The sequence below is a fragment of the Chiloscyllium punctatum genome, chromosome 37, assembly GCF_047496795.1.
Source record: "Chiloscyllium punctatum isolate Juve2018m chromosome 37, sChiPun1.3, whole genome shotgun sequence".
Taxonomy (NCBI): domain Eukaryota; kingdom Metazoa; phylum Chordata; class Chondrichthyes; order Orectolobiformes; family Hemiscylliidae; genus Chiloscyllium; species Chiloscyllium punctatum.
Window position 1 is genome coordinate 27,136,535 of NC_092775.1, and position 11,232 is coordinate 27,147,766.

At 36.6% G+C, this 11,232-nt stretch overlaps 1 protein-coding gene across 6 annotated transcripts in view; it reads left to right on the top strand.

Moving 5' to 3' along the window:
- Positions 1-9,697, top strand: part of ptprt (protein tyrosine phosphatase receptor type T) — a 1,418,554-nt gene extending 1,408,857 nt beyond the window's left edge. For all 6 annotated transcript variants that reach the window (XM_072556501.1, XM_072556497.1, XM_072556496.1 and 3 more), the window contains 5 exons: positions 906-1,037; positions 1,702-1,827; positions 4,413-4,576; positions 5,523-5,658; positions 6,919-9,697. In XM_072556501.1, the coding sequence (XP_072412602.1) occupies positions 906-1,037; positions 1,702-1,827; positions 4,413-4,576; positions 5,523-5,658; positions 6,919-6,972 (612 nt within the window). In that variant the 3' untranslated portion in view covers positions 6,973-9,697. The remainder of the gene's footprint in view (positions 1-905; positions 1,038-1,701; positions 1,828-4,412; positions 4,577-5,522; positions 5,659-6,918) is intronic.
- Positions 9,698-11,232: the final 1,535 nt, after the last annotated feature.

The window sequence follows — 11,232 nt, forward strand, 5'->3', positions numbered from 1 at the left end:
TCCATCAGATCCCCGAGTCTTTCAAGGTCCAATGTTAATCCTTCTTGCCATCTTCAAATGTATATCCTTGACTGTATCCCTGTTGCTTACCTTTTCTTCAATTTCCCTTGCTCCCAGTCTGTGATAGGACCAAGAACTGTGCATTTCAAAGCAAATTAGCAAATGGAATCCCATTGAACCTCTGCTCGTGGTTACCTCTGTGTCCTTTGAAATTGTTTCCTTGCACTGGTTTAGATGTTTATTGTCATCTCTTGTAGTCCCTCTTTATATCAAAGATATGCTCCAGTCTTTGCAGTATTTTTATCTGGCTTCTAAGTAAAATTACATTTAATAACTCAATGTCCAGTGTGTATACAATGTTGCGTCTTTGACTGACAGTTAATCTGCAAGCTGCATATTTAGCAGTTAGTTGCTATAATGTCAGTTCCATAACTTGTAATGAGTCTTACTGTTTTAAATAAACTAATCCATATAGTTAGTCAGTTGTAATGGGCAAATGATTATTAAAACGTTATAATTAATATAATAGTTATCACTCAATCCTGTCCATTCTTTAGATAATTAACTTCATCCTGCATTCAATGTTCTTCAGGTGCTAAACCCTCACTACAGAAGTTGGATCAACACCCACACCTTGATGGTCTCCATCTTTATAAATTCAACGATCAAACTTCTTTTGCACAATTTTATTTGACTTCACACGGATGTCCTATATCTGTCCATCCATCTATCTCTATCTTGAATGTTTTACATATAAAACTTGCAATGTAGTAAATTTAGACTCAGCTCTAAATTATTTTGAAGTAAACGTTGTGTTACTGACATTCTTTTCTGTTGTTGAAATAAACAAAGCTACATGTGACAGAGTTGACTAAGAAAGTTGCTTTTTTTTGTCACTTTCTCAGAGCCACAAGCAGCCTGCGGCCTTTATTGTCACACAGCACCCTTTACCAAATACTGTGACAGATTTCTGGAGACTAGTGTTTGATTACCATTGCTCAGCCATTGTAATGTTGAATGAACTTGATGCTGCACAGGTAGGGAAAATGAACAAGCTGTATCATATATATCCAATCTCATTCCGCTCCTTTCTTTTATAATCTGGAAAGTAATGAGTGTATGGTTTTAATCAGGTGTTATTTTGGGGAGGTCAGGGAGATGTGGGGATTGTCCTTATTCATATGTTCTTAACTTTTAACACACCATCTCTGCCTGATATTACATATTATTTTACATAATGGCAGAAGGCTCCTAACTTATATTAGAATTAGTATGATGTGGCAAGTTGCGTGGAAACCAGCATTAAAAAGGAAATGGAATAATAAAGCGGTTACATTGGGAGATGACAATGTTGAGAGATCTTTTTAACAAAGTGCTTCTCATCCATAGTTAACCTCTGGTAATGTTCTGGAGGAATGATCAATGCACTAAATATTCACCCATCAATGTAGTCAATAGTAATTTCTCGCCTTTGCCTTCAATCTGTTATAATTATTTGCACCCAAATGATTTCATTCAGGTCTGTACAAGTGAAGAAATGTTGAGTGTAAGGAGGTGCATCAATGATATGGCTATTTAAAAAGTAATTATTTTGAAACCACAAGTAATTCCATATTGACAGTGACAATCATGAAACTCAGTGTAGACTTTGAGGCCTGAGTTTTGTGTCCAAGTCCATAACTGCTTGTGTCTTTTAACCAGCTCTGCATTCAGTACTGGCCAGAGAAAAGTCTGTGTTGCTATGGTCCCATCCAAGTGGAATTCATTTCAGCAGACTTTGAAGAAGATATCATTGTTCGGGTTTTTCGGATCTACAATATGGCACGAGTAAGATTAAAATCTCAGGAACTGTTCAGAGTGAATGTTCCTCTAGTTATTCTACTAAGTCGTAAACTAAAATCATACAGGAAGTACTTTGTTTTTAAAAAGTGTTCAGAAGTAAACCTTTTGTGAAGTTGTAAAATAAAGTTGTGCTCTCTCCTCAGTTCAATAAGAACTCTCTCAGATTATTAGCCCTTAATTTTAGTTGTACTACAAAACAGTTAGTTGTTAAGCAGAATAAATGTTGCATAGCTTCCCTCCTATTGTGAAGCATCATTGAACAATGACAGAGATCTATAACTTGATGCAGATCACTTACTCCTACTGATATGTTTTAAGCACAGCAGAGCAAAATTTATCTTTTACTCTAAAATGATGATAAAAATATAACTGTAAATATTTAAAAGGTGTGTGCTCAAACTGAGACCCAGAACAACATGAGTCTTGAACCTTCTTCAGAAAATCTGGCTAAACTGTTATGATCTCTGTAGAGGCCAATAACTTTGAAAAAGATTTTCAGTGACTCCGTTCTACTCTAACAAGTTGGTTAAAAACACAGACTAAAGACTAATTGGCAACTAGCTCCCCAAACTACAGAAATTAGTTAACTAAGCAACACAACTGAAAGCTTTACATCAAACTCCTAGCAGATGTCGAGTCTTGAAGATCATCCTGGCTTTTCAGCAGCCTAACCTAATTTTGCAGTCCCCTTTGAACATTGTTCCACTCCGTCCTGCATACATCACCAAACTGACTTCCAGAAGTAAAGCACACACTTGCAACTGATTATCCCTTAAATCTCAACAAGTTCCATCTCTATGAATAGAGAAGCAGTTCACCAGTGACATCCTACTTGATGACTAACACAAACAACGCTTTTCTCTGCCTTCCACAGCAGCAACTGTTCCTGGGTCTCCAGGTAGTGGGGAGGGGGAGGGGGCTATTGGATCCATCAGTTGAGAGGTAGCAGCATGGAGGGCAGAAAGGGTGATGGAGATGTGGTAGTAGAAGGATGGTGTCAGTGGAGAGTTGGATCTTCAGTTTAATAGCAACTTGGGAGTTTTCAATCCTCTCACTTTTCCTAGATAGCAATTAAGCTTAAGTGAATCAGAATCCTAAAAACTATCTGACTTTAAGTTGTTTTTTTGGAGGGTTCCAGTATCATGGGAATTGCCAGTTGGAATCTTCAATTCCCCAGGCAATTCCCATGAAATCTGCTGTGTTGGGGATTCTGCATTGTCTCAGGTAACTCCAATCTAAACTGCTGTCATTCGCCATTGGAACATTTGGGCCATTTATATTTTAGCTTAAATTAGGAAGTGAGAGTGTGAATTTTAACTGTTTTCAAATAATGCTCATAATGCTCCAACAATTCTTTCTTTAACGCCCTCAAATACACTGAGTATTTCCATTCTCCAGGGATGTGTCCTGGCAGTTTCACAAATCTCTACATGAAAGAGGCTGTAATTAAAACAAACGATGCACCACAAACCTTGAAATCATGCAATGAAATCTTTTAAGGATTCAGCAAGGAATCCCAAATTAAGATGGAAAGAGCTTCCAAAATCTAAGGATCTAATGCAGTGACCTGGAGGAAAGTGATTAATAATCTAAATGGAGCAAAAAATAGAGAATAAATTGGCTCATTTCAAGATAAGTCATAAATGGTGTTGGATTATCTCCCAACTATTTAAAATAGGATGAAGTTGACTAGATAACTGCTGAATGTAATCATTCATTCAGATATACTTTTCATGTGATTGTCAGAAATCCATCAAGACCCTTTGAGCACAATCCCCTGATTGCACTGTTAAACCTTCTGCCTCGTTAAATCCTTGAGAGTGAAATTCTTCAAAACCTAGCACAAAATACAACATAGTGAATCAACAGCATGTTCATCAATGTATCAGTTTTATTGTCAGTCAAGGATAGAAAGTGAAACTTGACAAATCTTCATAAAGAGTTTGCCTCAATATTCACTGAAAGAGGTTGAAGCATCTTGAAAACTTAAGTATTGATTCATGATGAATCTATTTTCTGTTGGTACAGACTAACTTTACCGCACTTGTCTTCAGTTCATCTGATCCTTTTTCAGTGGATCAGTGCTTTGGGGAATCAAATCAGAATTTGATATCTACCAATACTTTAGCCTTTAAAGAATGGTACACTCCTGATAATGCATTATGACATTGCCATTATTTACTGGCAAATAATCCATGCTCAGATTATGTGCAGTATGTGGATATAACTTTGAGTTTCCACAGCTATGTTCTCCCTTCTCCTCACTGATACCGGGCCATATTATGTTCATTGACTCACACATGGACACATTACTCCTCTGCAGCTGTAGAAATTTTGATGCTTCATTGGCATAATTGCCAATGGATCCCCTCTGGGTTCAGCTGTGGTTATGGTGTCTGTAGCCTTCATGTCATTTTTTTAAAACTTGAGATGGGATAATATTGCATTTTCAATCTACACATTTTCTATTATTTGTAATGCTTTAGAACTGTGGAGAGATCTTGGATTGCACATGTTTCAGTTTTGTATTAGTTCAGTGTTTCAGTTTTCTTCTGTAAATGGTCTTCTAGCCTCAGGATGGATATCGTATTGTGCAGCAGTTCCAGTTTATTGGTTGGCCATCGTACAGGGACACGCCAGTGTCAAAGCGCTCCTTTTTGAAACTAATAAGGCGTCTGGAGAAATGGCAAGAGGAGTATGATGGGGGTGATGGTCGCACTGTGGTGCACTGCTTGTGAGTATCCATATCATTCAGATGTTTTTACCATTATTTCAACAAAAGGCACTTTTGATTGTTACAAAGAACAGATTGTGCAAACTGCTTGTTAACCTCAATCTCTTCTCTCCATTTTGCGTTTGCCTCTCCCATGCTTTCTCTTTCTCTCCGTCTTTCCTCACACCTCCCCCACCTTTCCCTATCCAATTTTCTCTCTCCTCTCCTCCTTTTCCATGTTCCTTCTCATGTTCAATCAGCTCTCTAACCCTGCTTGTCCTGAATGCTGAATTCCCCAGTGTAACGCCATGAGAGATCTGTTAGTGATTGTTCATTTGGAAAGGAATTTCTACCTTCCAACGTTCATAAATATAAGACTATGTGATGGAAAACATATCAAAAACAAGATGGCTCATAAAGCTTTCCAAATATTCTCTGCTTCTTTCCTCCCCAGCACTGTTTTCCCATTTCTACAGTATACATGCCCCACTTTATGTATGAGCTGTACTACATTTCTACATGGAATGAAAAGTTTGAACTAAATTTAGGTATATTTTTGTGAGAATTCTCCATCACTCACCACTAGGACAAAGCTACCCAATAAAGTTTTATTTATGAAACTTACAACCCAGAGCAAGAAAAGTATTTTTCCATTTCTTCAATCTTGGCTGTCCTTATTTGAACTTGTGATTCAAAATTGAATGCAAGAAAAGGAGTAATCTTCTCAGGTTTCAAATTTACATGACTGCATTCAATGGTTCAGCATTTGCTCACAAATTTCATCACCAGATAAATTGTCAGGTACAATGTTAAGGTGACCTACCTGCTCAAATGAAGCTGTAACTGCCACTTACTGAACAAGAGGAATGATTATAAACTCTCATACTGTATTACAGAACACAGGGATAATATGGAAATTTACTTCATCACCTGCTTCCTCAAAATGCTTATGCTTTTGTTTTTTTAGCAATGGTGGTGGGCGAAGTGGAACACTTTGTGTAGTTCGTAGTATCTGTGAGATGATTCATCAACAGAATATAATAGATGTTTTTCACACAGTCAAAACGCTACGAAACAACAAATCCAATATGGTAGATACACTGGTAAGTTTAAATACCTCTATGTGTTGGAGTAATGGATAAGGACTTCTGTAAAGGTTTTAGTCTCAAAATTACTGTTTATGTATTCACCATTGATGTTTAACTCTTTTGAGTGACAATCCTCTGTTTATCACGTTAATTCAGGCATTAGTCAAATTATTTTAATTGAGCAAAGTTCACTGCTAAAATACTAAAGTGGAAAATTGCCCTGGCATGTCCACAAAAAGAATGACGAATGTACATCAGCCAATTACCATCCATCAGTCCACTCTCAGCTATAAACAAAGTGATGGACAATGTCATTGACAGTGCTATCATGTAGCACTTACTCACCTGCTCAGTTTAGATTCTGCCAGCACCACTCAGCTTCAGAACTCATCAAAGCTTCTGTTCAAATGTGGGCAAACAGCTCAATTGTAGAGATAAGGCAATGGAACTACCTCTGATCTCAAAGCAGCAGTCAATGAGTACATTATCAAGGATTTCAAGTAAAATTAAAGTCAATGAGGATGAGGGGGAAAACTGTACAATAACTAGAGTCATGTTGAACACAAAGGGAAATTGTGCTTATTGGAGACCAATCATCTCAGCTCCATTTTATTGCTGCAGAGGTTTCTCAGGGTAGTGTCCTAGGTCCAACTGTCCAGCTACTCCATCAAAGACCTTCTTCCCATCATTAGAAATGCTACAGATTGTAGCATTGACTTTTGGCTCCCTCAGAGCTCCATTGCAGCAAGTAGCAAGATTAGGTAGAACACTGATCATAATGTCAGAACGCAGTGACACAAACTAACTATTCGGGTGGAAATCCGACCTCAAAGAACTGCCGGCCAATCAGCACCAGGGCAAGGGTGAACACTGCTGAGCCCATATCTCATTCTGAGAGTCTAAGTTCTGGAAGCGAGGGCAAGGTTAAGTACAAGGGGCTCACAATGCATTGCACAATATGTCTGGTAGAAAGGGAGACGTTTGCAATTATTGATCAATCATCTCAGCCCCAGAACATTTAACTGGGAATTTCTTCTGGACAGTAGAGTAACACCTATCAAAAGCTGCTACAAAAAATTACTTTATTGACAAAACATCCTCAGATGTGTAGGTCTTCCAATAACTGGAAGCATCTTCCTTTATTACAAGTTTACGTCCAGCAAATTTTCCTCCCAATTCCCATTGCCTTCAATTTTAGATTTTGATAAACAGGAAGAATTTTTTTTTAAATGAAAGATGTGCAGTTTACAAGATGTGTATCTTTTTCTCTCCTAGGAGCAATACAAATTCTGCTATGACGTGGCACTGGAGTATTTGAATTCATTTTGAACTTACGTGATGAAAAGATTCATTGTGGGATCACAGTGATAATTTTATCAACAGAAACCTTCATGTCATGTACAAAATAGTGCATCAAAAATTGTTTGCATAGATTTGTGTTTTCAAGGGTCATGTTGAAACCAGAAAGGGAAGCCAGCACAAACTCTGTAATAATCACATACATTATCCACAAGAACTACTTGGATTGGCTACAGTGTTGGACTACTCCGCCTTTCACTGGAGTTTTGCTTATGCCAGAAATAAATTGATGTCATCTGTTTAGATGAAGATTCTGCCAGCTGTTCATTTTGTCGGATGTCCTTGTATGTTACATTCCAATTTATTTAAATTGTTTGCACAAAGGTCTTAATAAATGCTATCTATGATCTGTTAGCAAAGTTTTATTCAGCATTTTATAAATAGGATAGAAATGCTAAATAAAACAAAGCAATAATTTTCCTGTTTGATGTTGATTTCCTGTTAATTTTAATGTTGCCACTTGCAATAGCCACCATTGAAATGGTACAGTTTTGGAGCACCAATTCTGTTTTGAGAATAAGGGTTTAAGACAACAATGCAATTTTTGAAGAGCATAAAATCTTCAACAATTCTTCAGGTATCTAACTTCGAAGCAAAATGAGCAGCATTATATGTAATAGAGTAAGCTGAAGCAGTATCTTTTACAGGAATAATATTTTGTGTTTTGTCCACTAAAACAATGAGCATGTTATAAGGAGAATGATTTACGTGTGAAATCAGAGATAAAAATTGTAGATCTTGGATTTCTGAAACAGTAAGAGGAGCAATTATAATTCGCTCGGTCTAAAATAGGAAAACAGGTTTACATTTCTGATGTGACCCTTCATCAGAGTTCTAAGTTCTGATGAATGTTCTCACCCTGAGGTTAACCCATTGCTTTTTTTTATGCTGGTTCAATGATGTATATTTCCAGCATTTTTGATGTTTATCTGAATGAGGTTCATTTCATCTGGGGCACTGTTTTCAATTAACTGGTTAATACCTTTGCATTAAGGTGTCTGCTATTCTAACACAGTCATTAATCTGCAAACAAATAAACAGGTTAGAACTACTATATTAAAATAGCCCAGACAGAAATTTAACATAAATGCATTAGCCAGCGTATTGATAATAATGCAGAGAAAATTAAGCTCTCGGGCGTTTATGTATTCTGTCTGATTGATGGAGCCATCAGTAAATTGCATTAGCTGAGAAGATTGTAGTACCTGAGGGCCTTGTAAAGGTGGTTTGCTGTACTTTGGGTGTGATTTAGTCTGACTCATTAAGGTCATTGTTATTGACAGAAAGCAAGATTGTAGCATAAACCAAGTACATCTCATGTTAATTTTTACTGAGATCTTATCAAAGCTTCATTCTCATACTTCTGCTGAACTTTGGAAACTGTTTATGAACTTACAATTCTTGTAGATTACATGAACTCCTTCAATATACATTTGTAAGAGTGTAACAAAAATTGACAGACTGAAGTCCTTAAACTTTAACAGGACCTTAGAAACTCTACCTCTTATCAGGTTGTTTGGTTGTTGATTTAATATCATTCTTCAATGATTGAAGAAAATCTGTAAAAGATTGACATTCGTCTGATATATTTTTCTTCATAGTTTGTTTACTTTGCTGTGACTACATCAGTTGTGCATTATTTATACAATTTGTCCAGAGCAAAATTATTGTCTCATACTTATTCTGGCTTTACCAAAAGAGAATATGCATTAGTGCACAAACCTTGAGTCATCCGTTGCAGCTATGTAAATTTAATATCAACCACTTAGATGCACAGGCCTAATTTCAATATAGGATATAGAAGGATTTGCTCCAAGCTTAAAGGTCAAATCTGTCGTGCTTTAGTAAATCTCAGTATAGTTCATGGTATTATTAACATATGGCAGAATCATATCTAATATCATGATTAACTGCCCAAAGTCTGTAATTTCTTGCAAAGGCTTTGGTGTTGCAGAGCAAATTCTATATTATCCAATATTTGATCATAAAAGATCAAAGCAGTATTCCTCATTTTTATTACTGCAATAAACAAAACCGAAAAGAAGCATTATAAAAGTTAAAGCAAATAACATTGTAAGTTTTGAATTGCCAACATTTTTGGCATGATTTACTTAAAACAAATTAAAACTGTCCCATTCAGGACCATTGTTATGAACAATGTGGAAGGCTTTATGCTGTAACAGTGAACTGTGATTTAATTCAAGTGCTGTAATTTACAGGGCTTGTACTACCATTCCTCCCCCATCTCCACCTCCCCATAAACCATTCCTCTGTCAGCCCTGCACCCCCATTTCAACATTAAATGTCCTAGATTATTCACCCTAATTTACTAACACTGCATAATGAGAAAATAAAGCCAGTGTACAAGCAAGAAAATAAACCAATACATTTCTTCCCCTGTGCTCATTGGTGTTTGTTGTTCCCTTTACAGCCCAGTTTCTGTGTTTGGTAGATGAAAGCATGTTTGAATAGCTTCACTGTGTAATATTCTGTAGCAAGTTACTTTTCTAGCTTTATAAGATGTGGTAAGTTATGTTAAGTCAAATAATATATGAAATATATTTTTGACAGTACATAAAAGTAATGTGATCTTTTTACAACTGTAATGCCATCTGACTAATTTATTCTTATATGTTGTAAGGAAATGTTTGTAAAATGGGCTTTGTGCCATCTGTACAATAAAATAAATGGAATATGTGATGCAATCACTGTTATGTTGTGCTGATTTTGTTGTTCTGTGTAAAATATGGCCCAGTCTTAGAAACATGGAACACTCCAAGACAGAAGATGGAAATTACCTCAAAGTTTCATGAGTTTTGTTATTGAAATTTACTCATGTGATTGTAATTTTTTACATTATTCCAGCCCCAAAGGAAAATGAGTCCAATGCTATGGAACTGGCAACTGGCATTTGGGATAAATTTCCAGCTTAAGGCCGTCCAGAATTCTAAATTTAATTAAGAAATCACTGTTTTTTGTGATGAACTGTAGTCTTGCTAAAGAAATCAGCTAAAATGGAATGAAGGATCTTCTTTACCCATACTTATATTGTGACTTAACCAACTTGTGACAAATGTTTTATTGACAAATTTACTGAAGGCTCAACAAACAGTTAACATAGTACTCATTAGAATTTCAAACTAATACTCCAATATGCTTGGCATTTATTTTGTGCAGTGTGATTTTATATATGAAGTTGCATGCTGTTCTGTCTCTCAAGAAGGTCTTATTAAGAAGTATTCAGATTTCCTTTAAAATTTCTAATACCATAATATTAAATAAGTCATAAAACCACAGATTTTGGAACCCTGATTTTTGCTTTCATGGGTTAGAGAAGATTTTCTCTCCCCCAGGAGCTGTTATATCACAATTCTATTTAGTCTTAACCCTGAATCATATTCTCATTAGTACAAATCACAATCCTACAAGTTGAAGATTGGGGTGCCTGGCTTACTTTTGCTGCTGGCTTATTATAATGCTAATATTCCAATTTCCAAGTCAAATGGTTTGATTGTCATTGTTTGCTGCACAGTCCAGGTATGGCTTTAAGAAATGTCTGCAGCTGCTCTTTGATCCTATAGGTTGGTATTAGGTTGACAGATGAAACTTTGTCTGCCTGTGGCTTAGTTGGTTGAAGGAATTCTGATCATGGAACCTTTCTACATTGACAAATCTGCACCAGTCTCTCACTTGGCAACTCAACTATGAAGACAAATGGATAGTCTCTTTTCTGCCTGTACTCCCTGACTACAAGTATTAAAAACCATGATCAAGGGACAAACTGTTGCATTGCTGCCTCTGATTGTGCTAAATAACACATGACTGGAAGTGATTAGCAAATTCTGCTACCTTTGGGTCCACAGTAGCAGATAAAATGTCCCCTGATACAATGCACGATACAGTCATTGGAAAAATAGCAAACATTTCTTGGCAATTTTGTAAATTGTGCATAACACCATGCTGACCCTTGAAAACAAGATGACGATGAATAGTCAAAGCCTGTGCTCTCAACACATTGCTGTGTAGCTGCAATTTATATTCTCGGTCTCACCACCCCAAGGCATCCCAAAGTGCTTTACAGCTAAACAAGTCCTGTTTGAAGTGTAGGCACTGGAGAATTACAATGAGCTGGTAATGCTCACACACTAAGGTCCCACAGACGGTAATTAATAATGACCACATATTCTAGGTTTAGTCATTCTGGCTGAGAGATATAAATATCAGCCAGGA